Source organism: Phyllobates terribilis, unplaced genomic scaffold (assembly GCF_046119375.1).
Source record: "Phyllobates terribilis strain yellow unplaced genomic scaffold, ASM4611937v1 Scaffold_358__1_contigs__length_1942743, whole genome shotgun sequence".
NCBI lineage: Eukaryota > Metazoa > Chordata > Amphibia > Anura > Dendrobatidae > Phyllobates > Phyllobates terribilis.
The window spans coordinates 787914-814198 of NW_027363118.1; the positions used below are offsets into that span (position 1 = coordinate 787914).

The 26285-nt window shown below is 51.1% G+C and overlaps 1 protein-coding gene across 1 annotated transcript in view; it reads right to left on the minus strand.

Annotated features, from left to right (window-relative positions):
* The window catches only part of REG4 (regenerating family member 4), a 56411-nt gene that overhangs the window by 16914 nt on the left and 13212 nt on the right, over positions 1-26285 (minus strand). The window contains exons 2-3 of the mRNA XM_073666661.1: positions 15161-15232; positions 14654-14751 (exon numbers count right to left, since the gene is read on the minus strand). Of these exons, the coding sequence (XP_073522762.1) occupies positions 14654-14751; positions 15161-15227 (165 nt within the window). The 5' untranslated portion in view covers positions 15228-15232. The remainder of the gene's footprint in view (positions 1-14653; positions 14752-15160; positions 15233-26285) is intronic.

Here is a 26285-nt window from a genome sequence, read left to right on the forward strand (position 1 = left end):
ATACTGTCTGTTCAGCGTGGATAGCCTGAGAACAGGGGGGAGGAGGAGAGCATGGTCAGTCATCCTCTTGGTGAGGACACGAAAGTATTGCCTGTTAGCAGTCTGGCACGCATGGCTGAGTTTATGTTACGCTGCCTTTCCTGTGACCCTCGCGTTGTCCAAATTTTGGGTGACAGTCATTACTGGTTGGTGACACTTCTAGACCCACTCTACAGGGAGAACTTTATGTCTCTTATTCCTTTGCAGGACAAGCTTAATAAAATGGAGCAGTACGAGAAGGCCCTTGTTGCGGAATTAGTGAAAAAATTCCCATCTGAAAACACTGGCGGCAGAGGTCACAGTTCGTTGGACAACCAAGGAGTACAGGCGAGAAATGCAATCCAGCAGAGGCAGGGGAACACTGTCAAAGTTCTGGGACAGTTTTCTCAGACCCTCCCATCGGACAGGCCCTGAGGCGCGGGGTACTCTCACAAGGAGTACAAAGTTTTGGAAGATGGTGATGGAGTACCTTGCCGACCGTACCAACGTCCTCCGTGATTCCTCTGTGCCTTATAATTATTGGGTATCCAAGCTGGATACGTGGAATGAACTTCCTCTGTACGCCTTGGAGGTCCTGGCCTGCCCTGCCGCCAGCGTTTTATCAGAGTGGGTTTTTAGTGCCGCTGGTGGAATTATAACTGATAAGCGCATCCGTCTGTCAACTGAAAATACTGACAGGCTGACTCTTATAAAAATGAACAAGGGCTGGATTGGGCCAAACTTCTCATCACCACCGAATGATAGCAGCGTAACATAAACTCAAATCCCGTGTCTTTTTTGGGGGAGGTCTAATTCTATTCCCATGCACCTCTGTCTTCACACCCAGACATGGGTATATGCTTCCTGATTTTGTCTATTTGCTCTTGTCCTCCTCCTTCTCCGCATCCTCATCCTCCGCCACATCACCACCATATGTACCATATCAACATACAGTGAGTACGGAAAGTATTCCGACCCCTTTACATTTTTCACTGTTTGTTTCATTGCAGCCATTTGGTAAATTCTAAAAAGTTCATTTTTTTTCTCATTAAAGTCCACTCTGCACCCCATCTGAACTGAAAAAAAACAGAAATGTAGATGTAGCACCCTGAGGACTCGGCTGCTACAGGGGTATTGCACCTCAAACCAGAAGTGTGGTATTCCACTCCCGGGTAAGGATGGAATGTGGGACTGAGCTCAGATAGCTGCATGCACTACACTCATCCCATTTCCGGGGGACAGAACTACGGTACTCCCACCAGTTAGATGTGCAGGTACGACAGCGTCTGTCCCTGGCTGGAGTGGGAGGGGGGGAGGAACATCCCAGTAGTGTAGGGGCAGATAGGGGAGGGGCTCTGGGCATAGAGGTAGGAGCCCATTGGGTGCTAGTCACCTGGGCTCACACATAGAGGGAATATATATATGGTGGGCACCATCTAGAGATAGGGTCAGTCTGTCAGGAGAGTTCTGAGGAGGAGTTCAGCCAGGAGGGCTGACAGGGAGCTGTGGCTCCGGCTGGGCCCAGCTCCAGGGCCAGGCCTGAAGCAGAGAGGAAGAGGAAGAAGGCCCAGAGGCATAAGACCAAGAGGGAACCCTGAGATCCCACGAGTGAGCTAAAAAGGGTGAAGGGTTGGCAGAAGAGGGCACCGGATCCCAAACTGACGGAGGCAAAACATCCTTAATCAGGAACCGGAGGTCGTGGTCAAGTTTTGCCACGACCCTCACCACATTCACCAGGAAGGTACACCACGAGTAGGGTCAGGAAAGCCTTAAAAGGTTTTACCATATAGAGGCCCAAGGGAACCGGACAAAGGTGGATCCCTGGTGGGGATGGCCGGAGAGAGAGAGAGAGAAGGGAGCTCAGGACCACGTTCCGGAATTGCCTGGGGGTTGGCCGAGTCCCGTACCTGGTGGACGCAGCACGGCTCGGGTGGTCACTCCCGGCCGAAGTGACTGAAGCAACACCAGTGAGTAAAAACCCTGAAACTGCATCCCACGTCTCTGTGCCTCCTTACCGCACCATCACAACCCCCATCATCTACACCTGCTGCCCTGAGGCCATACCCCTCCCGTTGGGGGTTATACCATCCCCGCTGCACCATCCTTCCACCGGCCTCAGCGGTCTGCTCTGCAGCGGCAGCTCCAAAGCTGCATTCAACGGGTGGCGTAGTCATCCAACATCTACTGCTAATAGACTCGCCACTTAGTTTGACTCCCTGGGCACGGACCGGGTCACCGCCACGAGACTACTACCCCCATCTGATCCGGCTCCGGGTAAGCCCCCGTGCGCGCGATGCCGCACGACACAGAAGGCCCAGGGGCGCGTCATAGACACTTTTGCAAATTTATTTAAAAAGAAAAACTGAAATATTCCATGGTCATATGTATTCAGAACCTTTGCTCAGACAAAGTGTCATCTATTCATTAATGTAGTTTGGGGGATGGGATCAGTATGACACACCAACATCAGATATGAGTGTGTACGCCCCAGCTACATCCAGTGATTTGTTGCATATAAGGAGTTTTTTTTGTTTAACCTCACACTAACGTATTATATATCCAGTGGCAAAAAATTATTTTCATCGCCTCTGGTGGGGATTTGGGGGTAGTGACCGCATAGGGTCAATATCTATAAAACTACCTGCACTAAGTCACTTTTTTATGGGCACTTTATTCATGTTGTATGTGTCATGTTGTGATTATTAAAGATTATCTTTTATGAAAAAGGGTTTTTTCTGTTAGACCAGAAGTCTTCCTACACCTGGCCGTCCAGCCAAACTGAGCAATCGTGGTGAGCCTTGATGAGAGAGGTAAAGAAGAACCCCAAGATCACTGTGGCTGAGCTCCAGAGATGCAGTAGGGAGATGGGAGAAAGTTCCACAAAGTCAACTATCACTGCAGCCCTCCACCAGTCGGGCCTTTATGGCAGAGTAACATAGTAACATAGTTTTTTTACGGTTGAATGAAGACTACGTCCATCTAGTTCACCCCATAGCCGAACATGTTGATCCAGAGGAAGGCAAAGAAAACCATGTGGCAAACACTAAGCTCCACATTGGGGAAAAAAATTCCTTCCTGGCTCCATACGACAATCAGACTAGTTCCCTGGATCAACGCCCTATCAAGGAATCTAGTATATATAACCTGTAATATTATACTTTTCAGGAAAGGCGTCCAGGCCCTTCTTAAATGTTAGTAGTGAATCCCTCATTACAACATCATGCGGCAGAGAGCTCCATAGTCTCACTGCTCTTACAGTAAAGAATCCGCGTCTGTGATTATGATTAAACCTTCTTTCCTCCAGACGTAGAAGATGCCCCCTTGTCCCCGTCTCAGGCCTCAGAGTAAAACGATCAGTAGAAGGGTCTTTGTACTGTCCCCTCATATACTTGTACATAGTAATAAGATCCCCCCTAAGCCTTCGTTTTTCCACAGTAAATAACCCCAAGTGTAATAACCTGTCTTGGTATTGCAGACCCCCCAGTCCTCTAATAACCTGTCTTGGTATTGCAGACCCCCCAGTCCTCTAATAACCTGTCTTGGTATTGCAGACCCCCCAGTCCTCTAATAACCTGTCTTGGTATTGCAGACCCCCCAGTCTTCTAATAACCTGTCTTGGTATTGCAGACCCCCCAGTCCTCTAATAACCTGTCTTGGTATTGCAGACCCCCCAGTCCTCTAATAACCTGTCTTGGTATTGCAGACCCCCCAGTCCTCTAATAACCTGTCTTGGTATTGCAGACCCCCCAGTCCTCTAATAATCTGTCTTGGTATGGTATTGCAGACCCCCCAGTCCTCTAATAACCTGTCTTGGTATTGCAGACCCCCCAGTCCTCTAATAACCTGTCTTGGTATTGCAGACCCCCCAGTCCTCTAATAACCTGTCTTGGTATTGCAGACCCCCCAGTCCTCTAATAACCTGTCTTGGTATTGCAGACCCCCCAGTCCTCTAATAACCTGTCTTGGTATTGCAGACCCCCAGTCCTCTAATAACCTGTCTTGGTATTGCAGACCCCCCAGTCCTCTAATAACCTGTCTTGGTATTGCAGACCGCCCCCAGTCCTCTAATAACCTGTCTTGGTATTGCAGACCCCCCAGTCCTCTAATAACCTGTCTTGGTATTGCAGACCCCCCAGTCCTCTAATAACCTTGGTCGCTCTTCTCTGCACCCGCTCTAGTTCAGCTATGTCTTTCTTATACACCAGAGACCAGAACTGTGCACAGTATTCTAAGTGTGGTCGCACTAGTGACTTGTATAGAGGTAAAATTATCTTCTCCTCATGAGCATCTATGCCTCTTTTAATGCATCCCATTATTTTATTTGCCTTTGCAGCAGCAGCCTGACACTGGCCACTAAACGTGAGCTTGTCATCCACCAATACACCCAGGTCTTTTTCAGTTACAGTTTTGCCCAGTGTTTTACAATTAAGCATATAATTATACATTTTATTTCCTCTGCCCAAGTGCATTACTTTACATTTATCCCCATTAAAGCTCATTTGCCATTTATCAGCCCAAGCTTGTAGTTTACATAGATCCTCCTGTAATATAAAATTGTCCTCCTCTGTATTGATTACCCTGCAGAGTTTAGTGTCATCTGCAGATACTGAAATATTACTCTGTATGCCCCCTACAAGGTCATTAATAAATATGTTAAAAAGAAGGGGGCCCAATACTGACCCCTGTGGTTCCCCACTGCTAACTGAGACCCAGTCTGAGTGTTTTCCATTAATAACCCCCCTTTGTTTCCTATCACTGAGCCAATTCTTAACCCACATCCATATATTTTCCCCTATCCCCATTGTTCTCATTTTATGTATCAACCTTTTGTGTGGAACCGGATGAAAAGCTTTTGAAAAGTCCATATACACAACATCCACTGCATTTCCTTGGTCCAGTCCAGAACTTGCCTCCTCATAAAAGCTGATCAGATTAGTCTGACAGGAACCGTCCCTCGTAAACCCATGTTGATATTGGGGGAACGGTCCCTCGTAAACCCATGTTGATATTGGGTCATGAGGTTCTTCTTCTTCAGATACTCTAGTATAGCATCTCTTAGGAAACCCTCCAGGATTTTACCCACAGTAGAGGTTAAGCTTACCGGCCTATAATTTCCACGTTCAGTTTTTGTCCCCTTTTTGAATATTGGCACCACATTTGCTATACGCCAGTCCTGTGGTACAGACCCTGTTATTATGGAATCTTTAAAGATTAAAAATAATGGTCTATCTATGACGTTACTTAATTCCTGCAGTACTCGCGGGTGTATCCCATCCGGGCCCGGGGATTTGTCACCTTTAGCGATTTTTAGACGCCGCCGCACTTCCTGCTGGGTGAAGCAAGTGACATTTAATGGAGAATTTTTGTCATCACTGATCATGTTTTCTGTCATGTGATTTTCTTGTGTAAATACTGATGAAAAAACTCATTTATCACATTGGCTTTTTCCTCATCCACCATTTCACCCAGACTATTTTTAAGGGGGCCAACACTATGATTTTTTAGTTTTTTACTATTTATGTAGTTAAATAATATTTTGGGGTTATTTTTACTTTCTCTGGCAATGATTCTCTCTGCCTCAATCTTTGCTGCCTTGATTTGGTTTTTACAGAATTTATGTAATTTTCTATATTTATTTAATGCCTCATCACTACCTACTTGCTTTAGTTCTCTAAATGCTTTCTTTTTGTCACTTAGTGACTTGACGGAAGCCTCTCCTCAGTGCAAGTGTGGCGCCCCTGCGGGTTCAGTCGCCACAGAGGTACTGCATCTCACCCAGAGGTGTGGTATCCCACTCTCAGGTAAGGATAGAGTGCTGCCCGGGACCCTAACACCTGCATCCAACAAATCCACTTCAGTAGGGCAGGGCGAGATTGCTCCTACGGGAGACCACAGTCCCTGGTCCCTGGCTGGAGTGGAGAGGAACCTAGTGAGGGGGAACCATGTAGTGGGTGTGGGTGGAGGACGTAGATCAGGGGAGCACTTGAGAGGAGCTGTATAAAAAGGGGAACCATCTTGGGAAGTGTGTTCAGTTGGAGGAGGAACGTGAGGGGAGCAGGGGCTCTGCACGAGCTCTGCTCCAGAGTGGGCCTAGCAGAGAGGCCCAGGAGGAGAAGGAGAGAAGAGAGGAGAGGAGTAGCAAGGAAGGCTCCAAGAGGAGGAAGGGATCCTAGGGGTACAGGCAGTGCTGGAGGCCACCCATACGCCCGAATCTACCTGGTGTGGAGGGATCAAGCCGCAGAGGGGACCGGCCCCTAAACTAGTGGAGAACTACAAGGCTCAGTTAGAAACCGGAGGCTGCTGTACTTGCAAGGTGCAGTGGCCACAACCAGAATTACATCGCCAAGAAGGTGGCCACAGAGAGTCCAGGGGACTGCAGGTCGCCCGACAAGACCCGCAGCTACTGGATTGGGACACTGATTGTGAGGCGCAGGGCAGGAGGGCGAGAGCCAGCGCAGGAAGACGACTGAGGAAGGCACATAGAAAGGGGTCCTGTCAGGCACACTTGAACTACCCGAGGGATTGCTGAACCCCGGCCCGGTGAACGCAGCGCGACGTGGGAGGTTGTACCTCTACAGTGCAACCTGAGGAACTTAACAACTGTGAGTAAACTCGGAAGACTGCACCCCACTGTCTCTGTGATTACTATCTGCGCCATCACCCCAGCACTACAACACCCAGCATCACCTATAACATCTACACTGCCCTGGTGTCACGCTGTCTCTGTATACTGGAGGTAGGGGGCCTAAGCTGACCCTAAGCTGGGGCCCTGACTAATCCCTCAACCTGGAGGTACTGTTAAAGGTACAGAGGTCCAGGCCGCCAGCGTAACCCCTACCTCCTGAGGATCCCTGCACCTAAGTAATCTAGTCCTGAGAAGGACCCCGATCACAACAAAAGGGGACAAGTAATAATATGCCCACACACAGTACTTAGACGAACGAGAAAGTACAAGGGAAAAACCAAAACCACCTTGCATACAAAAACTACACAACTACAACAGAGGGAACACCAACGGGAAAGGAGATAAATGATAAAGCGAGGAAGGGAAAAAACTCTCCGAATACACTTATCTCTGAAACTCCAAATACCACGATCCGCTCTGTTAGTCTGCATGAAATGCTTTCACCGACACTTCCCTAACAGACCAGCAGGCATTTGAAGGAGTCTCACTACAGCAGCCTTGATTGCAGCTGGGCGAGGCTGGACCTCGTCTAGCACAGAGAGAGAGAATTAACTCCCTCACTGCCGAAAAACACAAAGCACCAAAAAGTCAGCTGCGAGAAGTCAGGCTGTGTAATCGTGACGATCTTCGTGGCGACACACCCGTGACAGTACCCCCCCTTCTACGAGGGGCCTCCGGACCCTCAGGGCCAGGTTTATCCGGGTGAGTCGTGTGGAAGGCCCCAACTAATCGGTCTGCGTTAATATCCGACGCAGGAACCCACATCCTCTCCTCAGGACCATACCCTTTCCAATGAACCAGGTACTGAAGGGACCGGCGATTAAAGCGTGAATCGATGACCCTCGATACCTGGAACTCCAAGTTACCCTTGACCACCACTGGAGGGGGAGGTAAAGGTGACGGTACCACCGGCGCCACATACCTCTTAAGCAACGATCTGTGGAACACGTTGTGAATTTTAAACGTAGGGGGGAGGTCAAGACGGAATGCCACCGGATTAATAATAGAACTGATTGTGTACGGCCCGATGAACCTGGGACCCAGTTTCCAGGAGGGAACCTTAAGTTTTATATTCCTGGTAGACAACCATACCCGATCGTTCACACTTAGGTCCGGACCAGACACTCTCCTCCTATCAGCCATACGTTTGTATCGGTTCCCCATAGTATTCAGATTCTTCAGCACCCCTCTCCATACTGAAGCGAGTGATGAGGAAAATCGTTCCTCCTCAGGAACCCCCGAAGAGCCCCCCCTACTGAAAGTACAAAACTGGGGGTGAAAACCATATGCCCCAAAAAACGGGGACTTACCAGTGGACTCGCTCCGCCTATTATTAAGAGCAAACTCTGCCAGAGGTAAGAAAGAAGCCCAGTCCTCCTGGTTCTCTGACACAAAACACCGGAGATATGTCTCCAAGCTCTGGTTCATACGTTCCGTCTGACCATTGGTCTGAGGATGAAAAGCCGATGAGAACGACAAATGCATACCCCGCCGTGCACAAAACGCCTTCCAGAACTTGGACACAAACTGAGACCCCCGATCAGACACCACCTCGGAGGGTACCCCGTGAAGCCTCACAATCTCCCCAATGAACACCTGCGCAAGAGTTTTAGCATTAGGGAGAGCCGGAAGAGCGATAAAATGTGCCATCTTGCTGAACCTGTCCACTACAACGAGTATGACCATTTTACCCGAAGACGGAGGGAGGTCCGTAATAAAGTCCATAGACAGATGAGTCCAAGGACGCTCCGGGATCTTCAAAGGTAAGAGGGCCCCAGATGGACGGGTATGTGAGGTCTTAGAGCGCGCACAAACCCCACAGGACGCGACAAAAGTTACCACCTCCTTATGTAAGTTAGGCCACCAAAACCGACGCGAGAGGAGATCCACAGTTGCTCTACTCCCCGGGTGTCCTGCAAAAACTGAGTTATGGTGTGCCTCGATCACCTTTTGTCGCAACTGATCTGGAACAAACAGTCTCCCCGGAGGTCCAACAGGGGCGTCCCCCTGAGCCTCCAATGCCTCCTCCTCCAGCTCAGAGCATACTGTCGAAACCACCACCCCCTCCTGAAGGATAGGAATCGGGTCGTCCGTATTCCCGGCCCCAGGGAAACTACGAGATAAGGCATCCGCCTTTACATTTTTTGACCCAGGACGATATGTAACGACAAAATTAAACCTGGTAAAAAACAATGACCACCTAGCTTGTCTGGGATTCAGACGTTTCGCGGACTCCAGATATAGCAGGTTCTTGTGATCGGTGATGACGGTGACCGGATGGACTGCCCCCTCCAAAAAATGGCGCCACTCCTCAAAAGCTAACTTAATGGCCAAGAGTTCCCTATTGCCGACATCGTAATTCCTCTCAGCGGACGACAATTTTTTAGAGAAAAAGGCGCACGGATGCCACTTACCAGGGGACGAACCTTGTGACAATACTGCTCCCACCCCTACCTCGGAAGCGTCTACCTCTACAATGAATGGCTGTGACGCATCCGGTTGAATGAGTATGGGTGCCGAGGCAAAACATTTTTTCAAGGAGGAGAATGCTTGACAAGCCTTGTCAGACCACCTAGAAAAATCCGTCCCCTTTTTAGTCATGTCTGTGAGAGGCTTAACCATGGACGAGAAGTTACGAATGAACTTCCGGTAATAATTAGCAAACCCCAGGAAACGTTGTAGTGCCTTAAGATTCTCTGGCCGATCCCACTCAAGAACTGCCCGCACTTTCCCAGGGTCCATACGAAAACCGGACGCTGAAACCAGGAAGCCTAAAAACTGGAGTTCCTGTACGGCGAACACACACTTTTCCCATTTGGCATACAGTTTATTATCCCGCAAGATCTGTAACACCTGCCTAACGTGCTCCTGATGAGACACCAGATCCGGCGAGTAAATTAAGATATCATCCAGATATATGACAACAAACTGTCCCACCAGGCGGCGAAAAATGTCATTAACAAAGTGTTGGAACACCGCCGGGGCATTAGTCAGACCGAATGGCATGACAAGGTTCTCATAATGCCCCTCCGGAGTGTTAAACGCCGTCTTCCACTCATCCCCCTCCTTCATCCTAATCAGATTGTACGCCCCCCTGAGATCCAACTTAGAGAACCATTTGGCGCCCACGATCTGATTAAAGAGATCGGGAATAAGTGGGAGCGGATACGGATCTCGGACCGTAATCCGATTAAGTTCACGGAAATCCAGGCAAGGGCATAGGCCTCCATCTTTCTTCTTAACAAAGAAGAACCCTGCAGCCACCGGTGAAGATGAAGGTCTAATATGCCCCTTAGCCAGACTTTCTGAAATATAATCCTTCATGGCCTGCCTCTCAGGACCAGAAAGGTTATACAACCTAGCTTTAGGTAACTTGGCCTCAGGGAGCAGTTTTACAGAACAGTCATACTCGCGATGAGGAGGTAGTTCCTGACACCCTTTCTCCGAGAATACATCCTCAAAGTCCGCCCGAAATGTAGGTAAGACCCAAGGAGTAACCGCACCGATGACCGTGTTCATGCAGTTTTTATTACAGAATTTACTCCATTGGCTTATCTCTCTGGTTTGCCAATTAATAACCGGGTTATGCTTAGTTAACCAAGGAAGGCCCAACACTATAGGAGTGGGAAGACCCTCCAACACGTAGCAAGACAACAGTTCTTTATGTATCGCCCCCACTTGAAGTTTTACGTCATGCACAGCTTGCAAAAAACTTCCCTGACCGAGAGGCCTGGCATCGATCGAGAATATGGGGATGGGTTTAGCCAACTCACTCAATCGCATACCTTGAACCCGGGCAAACCGAGCATCAACCAGATTAGCCCCGGCCCCACTATCCAGAAGAACAGATATCCTCTCAGTTCTCGTACCCACCACCACCTCCGCCGGTACGAGAAACTGAGACGAACCTAGGGACGAAATACCTACTCCCAGATTGCCGTCCACCACACAACCTGGGATCAACAGTTTTCCGACGACTCTTCACTCTGCAAGGGACGGGATGGACACCCCCCAATAAAATGTCCCTTTCTCCCGCAGAAGAAACACCTTCCTGTCTTATGGCGCACCACCGGTCCCCTCCCCCGAAATGATGTCCCTCCTAATTGCATAGGCTCCTCTGGACTGACCAGGGGAACCACCATATGAGGGGACCTTGTAGGAGGTGGAGTCATCACAGGGGGTAGAGTTATCCCGCACCTCTCCCGAAGCCGTCTGTCAACGCGAATAGCAAGGGCCATAGCGGCTTCCAGTGACGCGGGAGAGTCATACTGTGCCAACACATCCTGTAATTTGTCGGATAAACCTTGACAAAACTGGCTCCTAAGAGCCGGGTCATTCCACTGGGTGTCCGTGGCCCACCTACGGAACTCCGAACAGAATTCCTCCGCCGGACGATCTCCCTGCTGGATCCTACGTAACTTAGACTCAGCAAGGGAGATCCGATCTGGGTCATCATATACGAGTCCCAGAGCAGCGAAAAACCTATCCACTGACTGGAGAGCCGGGGAGCCCGGGGGAAGAGAGAACGCCCAAGATTGTGGGTCCCCTTGTAGGAGCGAGATGACAATTCCCACCCTTTGTTCTTCACTCCCCGATGACCGAGGCCGCAGCCGAAAGTACAACTTGCATGCCTCCCGGAAAACAAAAAACTTGTCCCGCCCCCCAGTGAACCTGTCAGGGAGAGCTACTTTAGGTTCTGGTCCGGCTTGCTCCTGAGGATACAAAACCTTGGACCTAACGTCAGCCAGCTCCATGGACAAACTCTGCAACTGCCGAGCTAGACCGGCTACTGGATCCATGGTAGCTGGAGAAAAACTAAGTGGTCGGTGAAAATGTCACGCTGTCTCTGTATACTGGAGGTAGGGGGCCTAAGCTGACCCTAAGCTGGGGCCCTGACTAATCCCTCAACCTGGAGGTACTGTTAAAGGTACAGAGGTCCAGGCCGCCAGCGTAACCCCTACCTCCTGAGGATCCCTGCACCTAAGTAATCTAGTCCTGAGAAGGACCCCGATCACAACAAAAGGGGACAAGTAATAATATGCCCACACACAGTACTTAGACGAATGAGACAGTACAAGGGAAAAACCAAAACCACCTTGCATACAAAAACTACACAACTACAACAGAGGGAACACCAACGGGAAAGGAGATAAATGATAAAGCGAGGAAGGGAAAAAACTCTCCGAATACACTTATCTCTGAAACTCCAAATACCACGATCCGCTCTGTTAGTCTGCATGAAATGCTTTCACCGACACTTCCCTAACAGACCAGCAGGCATTTGAAGGAGTCTCACTACAGCAGCATTGATTGCAGCTGGGCGAGGCTGGACCTCGTCTAGCACAGAGAGAGAGAATTAACTCCCTCACTGCCGAAAAACACAAAGCACCAAAAAGTCAGCTGCGAGAAGTCAGGCTGTGTAATCGTGACGATCTTCGTGGCGACACACCCGTGACACCTGGAGCTAAGCTCTACCTGTGGAAAGCCACACCAACTTTGCTGCATTAACATCAGCTCCAGAGGACCTGCTCCGCAGCGGCGGCTCCCTTTAGCCGCATACCACAGGTGGCGTCATGAACTTTGTACATAAAAACTATAAAATCCCCTTTTTACTGACCGCCCTGGGTCATGGACTGGGTCACCGCCACTGTGATATCACCCCTAGCAATGACCGGCCTGGTACCGAGTTCCCCACGGCCCAGGGGGCGCGTCACAAGACATATGAAAGCCCGCATAGAGTTTGCTCAAAAACACATGAAGGACTCACAGACTATGAGAAATAAGATTCTCTGGTCTGATGAGATGAAGATAGAACTTTTTGGTGATAATTCTAAGCGGTATGTGTGGAGAAAACCAGGCACTGCTCATCACCTGCCCAATACAATACCAACAGTGAAACATGGTGGTGGCAGCATCATGCTATAGGGGTGTTTTTCAGTTGCAGGGACAGGACGACTGGTTGCAATTGAAGGAAACATGAATGCGGCCAAGTACAGAGATATCCTGGTTGAAGACCTCTTCCAGAGTGCTCTGGACTTCAGACTTTGCCGAAGGTTCACCTTCCAACAAGACAATGACCCTAAGCACACAGCTAAAATAACAAAGGAGTGGCTTCAGAACAACTCTGTGACCATTCTTGACTGGCCCAGCCAGAGCCCTGACCTAAACCCAACTGAGCATCTCTGGAGAGACCTGAAAATGGCTGTCCACCAACATTCACCATCCAACCTGACGGAACTGGAGAGGATCTGCAAGGAAGAATGGCGGAGGATCCCCAAATCCAGGTGTGAAAAACTTGTTGCATCATTCCCCAGAATACTCATGGCTGTACTAGCTCAAAAGGGGGCTTCTACTCAATACTGAGCAAAGGGTCAGCATACTTATGACCATGTGAGATTTCAGTTTATCTTTTTTAATAAATTTGCAAAAATTTCTACATTTCTGTTTTTTTTAGTCCAGATGGGGTGCAGAGTGTACTATAATGAGAAAAAATATACTTTATAGAATTTACCAAATGGCTGCAATGAAACAAAGAGTGAAAAATTTAAAGGGGTCTGAATTCTTTCCGTACCCCCTGTATCTACGTCTCTTGCATGGGGCATTGGAGTTCCTCCAAATTTTTGGCAGCCGTTGCTTCCTTGCATAGGCAAACACTATGGGAGACCCACTTCCTAATAATGGGAACATTGTTTTTAGGAGGCTCTCTGAACCCTATGTCTCTTGCAAGGGGCATTGGAGTGCTTCCAAATTTTTGGCAACCCTTGCAGTCACTTCATATGCAATAACAGTATAGGAGACCGACTCGTTAATAATGGGAACAACAAAGCATAGCCGGTTGATGGCTCTCTAACAATAGAGAGGGCCAACGGCTGGCCCTTTAAGAATAGTAAGGGCTGCCTGATGGCCTATAAAAATAGGCTTTGTGACTTTCAGAGTCCCTCCATCATAAATGAAACATGATGTGTCTGATGATGTGTCACACACCACATTGCCAGATAAGGTTGTAAAATGTTAAAATGACATTTCCCAGTGAATGCATTTGTCTTAGTTGAAAGCAATGCAAAAGTGCAAAAATGCATCAAAAACGCTACGTGTGAACATAGCCCAAGGTGTGGAGGAGTATTTTTGTTTTTTGTTATTTATTTTTCCTTATGTACAAGTCATTACCCTGGAAAGGAAGTTCCTTAACATATTTCTCAGGAAAATCCATTTTGGTTTCATTTTTGTATGTTTTATTGTGAGTCCGTAAAAGTAGCGTAATACTCTGACCACGTTGCTGACAGCAGTGATCTGGGAGTCAGAAATGCTTCCAGGGGTCTTCCCCAAGCTGTTCCCATGTCATTTGAGCACTGTTCCCATTGATTTGGGCAATTTTTAGGCCCTCTGTAGACCGCTGGTGGGGGGCGGCCGGAAAAATGCTGGAGTTTCCCATAGACTTACATTGGGCTCGTTGCTCGGACCGAGCACTCAAGTGTTCCAATTTGCTCGACCAGAGCATCGAGCACCCGAGCATTTTACTGCTCGCCCATCACTATCTGAGACCTATTTTTAATGTATACAGTTTTAAAAAGTTTGGGACACACTGAGAGGTTTGCCGTGACATGGCAGCGGCTTCATACAATCTGATCAGAATGGTAAACTAAGACCCTCATGGTCCGTATTGCTATCTTTGCTTTGTGGCATTAGAACTCCGTATGATTTTTTGACATGTGGTCCTGGGCTTTTTCTATACTTCTAGCACAATATGTTGTAAAACCCAGTGACAGATGCAGTTTAACAATCCACTGGGACTAGAGATGAGTGGATCTATTGGCGGGAGGCCGCAGATCCATCCACTCATCTCGGAATGGACCCTAGAATTCTATTCCTTTCAGTCCAAACATTTGATGTCCAGCGTTTAGTGCACGGGAGCACAACTACCAACAGATGGGATTTGTGTCTCCTTCTTACCTCGGCTTCAGACCAAATTAATGCATAGCGGAAGTAGCCATAGCAGTTTGCCTTGTAGTAGAACCAGCCATTTGGGCAGCTGGACCGGGCCTTGCTACCTGAAATAAAAAAAGTTGTGAAATAGTGAGCGCCCATCATGGACCATACCTGCCTCCCATACACCGGGCGTATTGGAAGGGTTACTACAATGTGGCAGGACGCTTCCTCAGCCCTTGTGTAGGTGGATGTAACCTTGTCTCCATCTTTATTACTGTGTATGAGAGAAGGAAGGGCAGCGCCATGTTCTGGAGACATCTACACAACAGGACCTGGAGAAGAAGCGAGGGTGGAGGACCCAGCAGCAGAACGTGGGCTGGGAGGTGACGGATTGCGCTGAGTGTAAGCAGAAGATTCGCCTCTACAGAAGCGTCACGTTTATTCTTCTTGACAGGGTTACTTCAGACTCGGCTGTTTGAATGCTGACACCCTTCATGTCTCGTGGTGTCTCAGAGAGATCGGATATTGTACCTTCAGCGACTTGTGTGACTGCCAGGGATCCCAGGAGAAGAATGAGGGCGCACCAGGTGACGGCCATGATACCTGCAGAACAGTAATGAGCGGCATTAGACTCCGGACATCGGACTGTCATATGGGCCTGGATTGGGGGTCATCAACCTCCAGCTTTACACTTCCTTCACCATTTCCATTCTTATAACCCTCTAACCACTCCCGTAGAATATCAGCCACCGGTGGCATCGGTGAGGGGAGGTAACCTTCCTGGCCATGGACATCAGTTCAGGATGTGATGCATGCACTTTCTATGAAAACCTAAGGTGGGCCTCTACACTCTGAGGCCAGGTCCTTGCAAGGTCCAACATTCTGCCCTCAAACCTTGCAGTATATATTTAGACCGATCGGAGGTCCATTTTTAACCCCTTCCCGATGTAGGATGTACATTAACATCCTATGTTGGGTCCTCCTCTTTGAAGCATGCTCAGTTCATGAGCCCGGCAGATGATGGCTGTGTTATTCAGCCATCATCTGCCTCTAACAGCTGTAAGTGGAGCAGAACTACACATGCAGCTAAGGGTATGTGCAGACGATCTGGAGCCGGTTGCGGCCCGGAGGCTGCGGAGAAGCCGCCTCCGGCTTCCGCTTATTATGCAAATGAGCGACGCCATTTTTTTTCTCACAAGCGGGCTTTCCTCATAGATCATAGAGGTTAGGTCTATGGGGAAAGTCCGCATGCGCACCCGCAGGAGGAAATAAACATGCTGCGGTCTGGAAAGACGCACCCCATGTCTGTTTCCACGGGTGATCCGCAGACGCATAGTGGGCATGGGATTTGTATAAATCCATCCACTGCTGTAACATCTGACCGCTGCGGATGGCACGCAGCTTTTACTGACCGCGGGCACAGACCCGAACTGGTTAAATACCACAGTCTGACCGCAACATTTACACTGCGCGGCCTGGGGGTGCAGCTGACGCGCCCCTGGGCCTGAGTCGCGCAGCGTTGCGCACGCGGGAGCCTACCCGGAGCCGGATCAGGTGGGGGTTGTAGTCTCGTGGCGGTGACCCGGTCCGTGCCCAGGGAGTCAGACTAAGTGGCAGTCTATTAGCAGTAGATGGTGGATGACTACGCCACCCGTTGATTTGCAGCTATGGAGCTGCCGCTGCAGGGCAGACCGCTGAGGCCGGTGTAGAATTGTGCAGCGTGATAGTATAACCCCCAACGGGAGGGGTATGGCCTCAGGGCAGCCGACGTGGAAAATGAGGGTAGCAGGAACCACTCAGAGACGGTGCGGTGTAATTCAGGGTCTTTACTGGTAACAACGATAGACCCTCCCGGAGTACTTGCTAGCGAACGGGGCCTGGTCAGTCCTTGAGCAGATGGGATCTCCCCTGGCCAGGCGGAGTTGTAGGCCTCCCAAACTGGCTGTACTCTTCTGGCTACCTTGCTAGAAGCGGGTATAAGTAGCCCACGTCCCTGAGTGTACCGTGTGGTGCTCACCCGTATGGCCGGTGACTCGGGGCCTTCTAATGGCTTCCGCTCCACGATGGCGGTGCTGGTCCCACGCGTGTGACCGTGCCTTCGGGTTTCTGGGCCAGAGGACCTGAAATCCCCTGCCGGTCGGCTTCTGCTGCTGGGTAAGAGTTAGTCCCCACAGCCTCGGACGCCGGGTCCGGTAAGAAAGCTTCTCAGTCAGGGCGAGCTCTGCAGCTGCCAGCCCCTGACTTGTAGTAGTATTGCTCCCACTGAGCTTCTGCTGTTTCTTCCTGTGACTGTTTCTTGTCTCTACTCTCCTTGACTGACTAACCCTGCTTCAGCCCCGGGTTTATATAGGGGAAGGTCTTCCCCTCCCAAGACTGGGCAGGAGGTGTAGCATGCACAGGATCCCTGACCAAAGGACCTCCCACCTGCTCTCAGACATAACATTACATTACTGTGGGAAACCAGACCCCTGGGGTGCCACATTCCCCCCTAGTGAAATTTAGTACTCCGGGACTAAACATATTTTAGAAAAACATAACAAGATATAACAACAATAATAGTACAATAAGAAGAAACACATAAAGGTGGTCACGGCATGTCCGTAACCGGGTGTAGTCTTTGAAGAAAAGCAAGGTGTCCATTTCACCAAAACAGGGAGACGTAACCAGGTAGGGGTTTGTCCTGCCCCGAGTCCTTAACAGTCTTTAGTCCGTCCTGGGTTACGCTCCAACTATGTACAAAGGATTCCCGGTAAATCCACCAAGGACTCCTACAAATAACTAGAAACACAAAATTATACACAAGCAACAATACACAGGTAAACATAAATAAAACAATTTATACACTTCAAATCCTCCAACGTGCGGGTAACTGGCCTCTAGTGGCCTTAGTGGACCTACGGAGCTGACTGTCTAGCCCTGAACTACAGGGTGTAGGAGCTGTCAAGGGTAAACTGGGCAGCTGTCTACCGGCTCTTTGGCTCACTAGGGATATGGCAGGCTCACTGCAAGCAGAGGGTTGATCCTCCTGGTCTGCGGGTGTGGGGTCTTCTGCCTCCTGGACCGGCTGTTCTTCCAGCTCTACCTGTTGCTCCGTAGGTGCTTGGGATGCTGGTTGGAGGAAGGTGAGTACGGGTACCACAACTGCACCATTGACTTGAGTCCAAGACCGAGGGAAGTCCCCGAGCACAGTACTAACCATATCTTCCCTTTCCTCTACGGGTCGATGATCTTCTTGTTCCTCTTCAGGGTTCCTCAGTTGTTCGGGACACTTCTTCAGGTGGTCCCGGGATACAATGGCTGTAGTTTCCCATCCGTCTTTACTGATGGTACAAACCTTCGGGTTCTCGTGGCTTGAGGGCAGTACGGTGTACGGGTCCTTCTCCCACTGGTCGTCCAACTTGTGGAGCCGTCTCTTCCTCTTCAAGACCTGCTCTCCGGGTACCAGGGGAACAGCGGGAGCATACTGGTTGTAAGTTTTCTCTTGTCTTTCCCTATCCTGACAGAGACTTCGCTCCACGCTCTCCTGTACTCTCCGGTACTGCTGCTGCCTCTCTGTGTCCCAGTCTGCTTCTGGTGAAGTGTCCTCGGGTGTCAGGACTCCCATTTCCAGGTCAACAGGTAACTTACCAGGTCTTGCCCTCATTAGGTAAGCCGGGGTACAGTTGGTGGAACCTACCGGGATGTGGTTGTATAGGTCCACCAGATCGGGCAGCTTCTCAGGCCACAGACTGCGTTCTTCCAGGGGCAACGTTTTCAGAAGATCCATTACCACCTGGTTCATTTTCTCACAAAGTCCATTAGTTTGCGGATGATAGGGTGTTGTCCTTATCTTCCGGCAGCCATACAGAGTGCAGAATTCTTGGAAGACCTCCGCTTCAAAGGCAGGTCCCTGGTCTGTCAACACTTGGTCCGGGTACCCGTGTGGACGGCAGAAATGCTGCTGGAAGGCTCTCGCTGCTGTTCGAGCTGTTAAGTCCTTGACGGGGACGACAACCAAGAACCGGGAGTAGTGATCCACAATGGTTAGTGCGTAGACGTAGCCACTTCTGCTTGGGGTCAGTTTTACATGATCCAAGGCTACCAGTTCCAACGGCTGCCGGGTGACGATGGACTGCAGGGGAGTCTTCTGGCTGGCACGATCCTTCCTTCTTAGGTTGCACGGGCCACAGTCTCTGCACCACTTCTCAATGGTTCCCCTCATGCCTACCCAGTGGAATCGCTCGCGCAGCAGGAACTCCAGCTTCTTCCACCCGAAGTGTCCAGCTCCGTCGTGGTATGCCTCCATCACCATGGCTGCGTCTCTTCGTGGCACCACTACTTGCCAGAGTAGTTCATGCGTCCGGGAGTTAACCATTCTGCGGCACAACTTCCCCTTGTAAAGGAACAGTCGACTCCTCTCTGCCCATAGTTGTTTGGCTTCCTCCGGAGCGTCTGGTTCAAGGCAAGCCTCCGGGCGAGTCAGCATCTCCTTCACCAGTCGGACGGCAGGGTCGCTGTCTTGCGTTTCCGCCCAGTTGTAGTGAGGTAAGGGGTTCAACGTAGCAGCCTGCTTACTCCTTACCCGGTGGGAGTACTGGATAGTCCCATGACGGTGGAACGCAGGGAGTTCAACTTCTTCCAGTCCCTCCGGATCTTCTCCTTCGTCCGGCAGGTTGGGCATCCTGGACAGGGCGTCCGCGTTGGTATTGGAGCGTTCGGCCCGGTATTTGATTGTGAACTCGTAGTTGGACAGACGGGCCATCCACCTCTGCTCCAGGGCACCGAGTCTTGCCGTGTCCAGGTGTGTCAACGGGTTGTTATCCGTGTACACGGTGAACCGGGAAGAAGCGAGGTAATGCTTAAAGCGCTCGGTGACTGCCCATACTACGGCCAGGAACTCTAGCTTAAATGAGCTGTAATTCTCGGGATTCCTTTCGGTGGGTCGCAGCTTTCGGCTGGCGTAGGCGATTACTCGTTCCTTCCCCTGCTGGATCTGGGACAGTACGGCTCCTAGCCCGATGTTACTGGCGTCGGTGTAGAGGATAAAGGGCTGGCTATAATCCGGGTACGCCAGGATTTCGTCCCCCGTGAGGGCCATCTTCAGCTGGCGGAAGGACTCTTCTTCCAGCTCCTCCCATTTGAAGGGCGGCTTCTGGTTCTTGGCCTTCCGGGACTGGCCTATCAGGAGGTCCTGCATAGGTGCTGCCTTTTTGGTGAAACCGGGAATAAACCTTCGGTAGTAGCCTACCAACTCGAGGAACTGCCGCACTTCTTTTACGCTGGAGGGGCTTGGCCATTCCTTAATTGCGGTGATCTTATTAGGGTCGGGAGCCACTCCGTCAGCGCTCACCACGTGTCCCAGGTACTGCACCTTTGGCTTCAGGAGGTGACACTTGGAGGGTTTCACCTTTAGGCCGTAACTCGCCAGAGCTTCGAACACTTCCGCCAGGTGTTTCAGGTGGTCCTCATACGTCTTGGAATATACGATGACATCGTCCAGGTACAACAGGACCGTCTCGAAGTTTCTGTGGCCCAGACAACACTCCATTAGTCGTTGGAAGGTTCCTGGTGCGTTGCAGAGTCCGAACGGCATGCAGGTGAACTCGCTAAGTCCCATCGGGGTGGTGAATGCGGTCTTCTCCCGGTCTGCCTCTGCTACAGGAACCTGCCAGTACCCGCTAGTGAGGTCCAAGGTAGAGAAGAAGTTAGCAGATCTTAAAGCAGCCAATGACTCCTCTATCCTTGGTAAGGGGTACGCATCCTTGTGTGTGATACGGTTGATTTTCCGGTAATCTACACACATCCTCATGGTGTTGTCTTTTTTTCTGACTAAGACTAGTGGAGCTGCCCAGGGGCTACAGCTATCCCTGATCACCCCAGCCTCCTTCATGTCTCTAAGCATCCCCTTGGCGTGTTGGTAGTGTGCAGGGGGTACGGGTCGATACCTCTCTTTTATGGGAGGATGGTCTCCCGTGGGGATGTGGTGTTCTACCCCCTTGACTCGCCCGAAGTCTTACGGGTGTTTACTAAACACTCTCTCGTACTCTTGAACCACCCGATAGACTCCCTGTTTCTGATGTGAGGGAGTGGAGTCAGTACCCAAATGTAGTTGCTGACACCAGTCCTCCTTTGTTTTCTTAGAGCCGTTACCTTCCTCCGGGTGAGATGGAGGCAAGGGTTCCATAGATTGTATAGCATTTTGGTTAATGGTATATAATTTGGCTAGCGTGACATACCGGGGCAGGTACACTTCCCTCTTCCCGATATTGATTATGCGAACGGGCACCCTCCCATGGCGTACATTAACCACCCCCCGTGCTGTCAAGATGGTGGGCCTACTGTCTGAGTAAACTGGTTCTACCATTGCCTGGTAATCTCTACCTCTCAGACCAATAGCTGCCCGGCACCAAATCATCATTTCACTTTTTGGGGGCATGGCAATAGGAAAAGGGTCACACATTCTTACGCTACCAATCTCACCGCCGGAGAGTTCCACCTGTTGCCGTCGCATCAGTGCCCGGATCTCTTTCTGGAGCACCCGCTGCTCGCCGGAGCTGGCGTTCTTGGCAACCTGCTGTAAAAGGAAAATCACCTCTGCAAGACAATTTTCAATTACATTAGTTCCTAGAGTTATTTTTGGGTGACTCTCATGTTTGTCAATATCTACAATGATCAGTCCCTGTGCTGCCAGTTCGACTCTACCGATTTTGATGGTCACCTCTTTAAATCCGATCTGTGGCACGGGCTGGCCATTGCTGGCGATGATACTCAAGTCGTCGTCAGGGTAGCGGGTAATATCCGAGTCATTCCAGTACTGCTTAAAGAGCACGTACGGGATGGTGGTGACCTGTGACCCGGTGTCCAGTAGGGCACTCATGGGAATGCCATCCAGTACCACAGGCAAGACTGGACGTCCTCCCACATATCTGTCGCGCCAGTTCGATGGGCCTGGTGATCTTTTTCCTGGGGGTTGGCCCTCTACCCCAGGTTGTGCCCGTTTAAAGAACAGTACCTTGCCATATGTCCGGGTTGATTGCAGCGGCGGCAGATGGGTCGTCCGTCTTCGCTGTATCGGTCACTGGGTCTTCCTCTGGCCGGTGGGGTCCTCCTTGGTCGACGCCACGGGATGTCCTCTGGTCCGGATGCCAGCTGGATCTTCCCTGGGGTGGAAACCTGTAAAGACTGCACAGTTCGGGTTAGCGCAGCAACGCTCTTAGCTAGCTCTTGGACTTGATGGTGTAGGTCTGGAGCCGGGTCATTGTCCAAAGCCTGCGCATCAGCTCCCACAGGCCCTGCCGACAAGGGCGCCGCCTCCTGGTGGTAAGTGATAGCTGGGCGCCTGTGGGTCACAACGCCACCCGGTGCCGGTTCTCGGAGCACCCGGATGGCTCTGTCCTTGAACTGTGCAAAGCCCAGATGGGGATCCTGTAAGGCCATCGCCCGCAACTGGGTTCGGTGGGCATTACAATATAGTCCCTCTATAAATTGTTCGGTCAACGGCCTGTCCTCGTTTCCCACTCCATCAGGGTCGGTCTGCTTAATGGCCCTCAGGGCCTCTTGTAGGTTTAGTGCATAGTCCCTTATACTCTCATGCGCTCGCTGCTTGCACCCGTAGAATCTAAGCTTAATCTCGGCTGAGGTGCGAGTATCAAAGGTATCCTTCAGCCGGGTTAGTATCCCTGCGACAGTCTTCCTCCCAGGTGGCCAGGATTTTACTTCCCTTTTGGCTGCCCCGGTTAGTTGGGCCACCAGGATGCTCACTTTTTGCTCTTCTGTGAGGGGGTACACCTGGAAGAGGCTATCCAGCTTTTCTCTAAAGTCATGCAGGGTATGTGACTCCCCTGAGTACTGGGGTAGCCAAGCTGCTCCCGGGATATAGGGCATGGTGAAGGGCATAACTGCAGCAGCGGTGGCGCTGGCGGGGGTTGAGGCAATGAAGCTCTCCTCCGCATCCGACATCTTCCTCCCCCCTAGTGGACCGTGGCCTACCTTGCGATGATCCTGTTCCGTAGACCGCGGCTCCGCAGTAGATCGTCAGGGTTGAGGACCTTCCGTCGCGCTCCGGTGACGTCGGCGTCTGCTGGGCTCCTTCCAGGACCTTACGCAACGTCCGGACGTGAGGCGGGGCTTCAGTTCTCGCGCGCTTTCGGAGTCCACGCCCCTCTTCTTCCCGCGCGGCGTCCTCAAGATGGCGTCCAACGGCGGGAAAACTCCACGGATGGCGGGAAGAAGGCTGAAGATGGCGCCGGATGGCGGGAATCTTCACAGATGGCGGGAAGAAGGCTGAAAATGGCGCCGGATGGCGGGAATCTTCACCGATGGCGGGAAAACTTCACGGATGGTAAGTTTTAAAAGTCTCTTTTTCAGGCACGCAGTACCCAGTGGTTGCGGGCACGAAATCCTGCCGACTACGCCAAAGTTGACGCGCCCCTGGGCCTGAGTCGCGCAGCGTTGCGCACGCGGGAGCCTACCCGGAGCCGGATCAGGTGGGGTAGTAGTCTCGTGGCGGTGACCCGGTCCGTGCCCAGGGAGTCAGACTAAGTGGCAGTCTATTAGCAGTAGATGGTGGATGACTACGCCACCCGTTGATTTGCAGCTATGGAGCTGCCGCTGCAGGGCAGACCGCTGAGGCCGGTGTAGAATTGTGCAGCGTGATAGTATAACCCCCAACGGGAGGGGTATGGCCTCAGGGCAGCCGACGTGGAAAATGAGGGTAGCAGGAACCACTCAGAGACGGTGCGGTGTAATTCAGGGTCTTTACTGGTAACAACGATAGACCCTCCCGGAGTACTTGCTAGCGAACGGGGCCTGGTCAGTCCTTGAGCAGATGGGATCTCCCCTGGCCAGGCGGAGTTGTAGGCCTCCCAAACTGGCTGTACTCTTCTGGCTACCTTGCTAGAAGCGGGTATAAGTAGCCCACGTCCCTGAGTGTACCGTGTGGTGCTCACCCGTATGGCCGGTGACTCGGGGCCTTCTAATGGCTTCCGCTCCACGATGGCGGTGCTGGTCCCACGCGTGTGACCGTGCCTTCGGGTTTCTGGGCCAGAGGACCTGAAATCCCCTGCCGGTCGGCTTCTGCTGCTGGGTAAGAGTTAGTCCCCACAGCCTCGGACGCCGGGTCCGGTAAGAAAGCTTCTCAGTCAGGGCGAGCTCTGCAGCTGCCAGCCCCTGACTTGTAGTAGTATTGCTCCCACTGAGCTTCTGCTGTTTCTTCCTGTGACTGTTTCTTGTCTCTACTCTCCTTGACTGACTAACCCTGCTTCAGCCCCGGGTTTATATAGGGGAAGGTCTTCCCCTCCCAAGACTGGGCAGGAGGTGTAGCATGCACAGGATCCCTGACCAAAGGACCTCCCACCTGCTCTCAGACATAACATTACATTACTGTGGGAAACCAGACCCCTGGGGTGCCACACAGCCATCTAAATGTGACGTGAGCACAGGGCGCCAGTGGGTGACAGCTGGATCAACAGGTTTAGGCAGAGGGATTTTACTAATACCATTATTAGAATCACAAAAGTAATACAAAATATAAAACTAACTAAAAAATGATAAACGGGTTCATTTGTAATTGTAATAGTGCAGCAATAATAACAATGGTAATAATACATTGTGAGGCCGAGGCCCAGTAAGTTAGTAAGTTAGTGAAGGGAGGACAATTGGGGGAGGACAATTGGGGGAGGAAGGTTGAACTGGATGGACCGAGGTCTTTATTCCACCTCCGTTACTTTGTTACTATGCCAGCGCTCCTATGAAGCCCAGCGTGCTGTTGTGGCACCCTGCTACTACAGGTACCACAGGACCCAAAAGGGTGCATGGATGGACTTCTCCACAAGGGGCCCTCACTACGAACATACACCTCCACCCTTCCACCTCAGACCACCAGAGGGAGCCCTGTTAGGGATATATATATGGAGGGTGCAGTCAGGCAGTTCAGTTCAGTTGGAGAGCATGCTGGCACTTAGACCAGTGAAGAAGCAGCACGTGAGCTGCTGTGTTCTGAGGGCCCCGAGTGTGGCCGGAGGCAAAGAGGAAAGGAGAGAGGAGTTAAGGGGGCAGAGGAGCATTTCAGGCTCACCCCAGAATACAAACCGGACACCGAGTCCACACCTACAGGGTCCTCTACACCCAGTAGGGATTACCGGCATACCAGGAGGATTACAGATCCCTGGTCGACCTGAAGCTAAACCCTTTACAGGACTAGGAACCACGAAGGCCCCAGCATCCATGGATAGTGGTTGCCACAGAGAGGTCCTACTACCAAGTGACAGGTGAAGAAGGAACAGCACGACACAGAAGCTAGGCCCAGTTGCAGGTTGGCCAGGAGCTTAGAGAGAGGGAGAAACAGACCAGGAGGCCTTTTACCCGCTCATTGGGGAGAGTCCAGAAGTGCACCCTTCCTCCCGAGTACCCTGGACCTTACCTGTTATCCACACTAGTAAAGGTACTGAAGTGAATCTCCTGTCTCTGTCAGTTACTCCTGCTGCGCCATCTCTTCTGCACTACAATGCCCAGCATCACCATCTGCACCTACACTGCCCTGGGGCTGTGCTCTGCCTGTGGGGAGCCGCACCAACCCAGCTGCCCTAACACCTGTCCCGGAGGTCTGCAGCAGCGCTGCTACCCGTTACCAGGAACCACAGGTGGCGTCAAGAGACAAAAACTGTTACCGACCAAAAAAAACCCCTTTTTCAAGAGAGACTCCAGAGTACGGGCCCGGGAGCCAACTGCCGTGACATCCTAAACAAGGTAAAAGGCCCGGGTACCGAGTCCCCTATATCCCCCTGGGCGAGACACTGTCGTGACTTGTACTATATACTGCTATACCATGGCGTCGCGTTCTACAGTACAGATGATCAGACGATCGCGGATTCAGTTTCTATTGCAAATCGCAAGAAACACAAAGGTTTTAAAAACTAAAAAAGTAAATGCTCAAATCGTTTTCATTTTCCCACTTGCACACAAAGAGGCTTGTAAGGGCGCTGTTCACACCTGGGTAGTGCATAGTATTTGGGGTACCGGCATACGGCGTAACCAATAGGCTGTAAGCCGAATACTGTGCACTACCCAGTAGTGTGCACTACCCAGGTGTGAACAGCGCCCTTACAAGCCTCTTTGTGTGCAATTCTAATGCTGACAATCACCCCCTCCATGACCTGGTCGGCTGTAAGTGGTTGTCTCATCAGTATATTTACACTGTACAGCCGCCACCTTTGTTATATGGGTTTGCTGCATCCTGGTCGTGCATTACGTCTGAACTACTGAGCAGGTAAATGCTGCTGCTTTTTTTTGCTGTGTTTTCTCCTTGAATCTTGGGGTAATTGTAATTCTTCTTATTGTGGCTTTGCTTTTTGTGTTTACCACTTCTAACCCCTTTCCGACCAAGTCAGTAATAGTACGTAGCTGCGCCCTGGGCCGTATGGACCAGCTACGTACATAATAGGGCATAATGCGATCGCACCCGCACACAAGCGGTGCTGGGCGATCACCGCCGGGTGTCAGTTGATTGTCACAGCTGACAACAGGTGCTAGGAGCGGTCCCGCACCACTCCCAGCACATTAACCCCCGCAATGCTGCGATAGAAGTAGATTGCAGCATTGCGGGGGCAAGGGGGGAGGTAATCGCTGATACCTCCTCTCCGGCCTCCAGCGATGTCTGCTGCGGCTCCCGGATATTGTC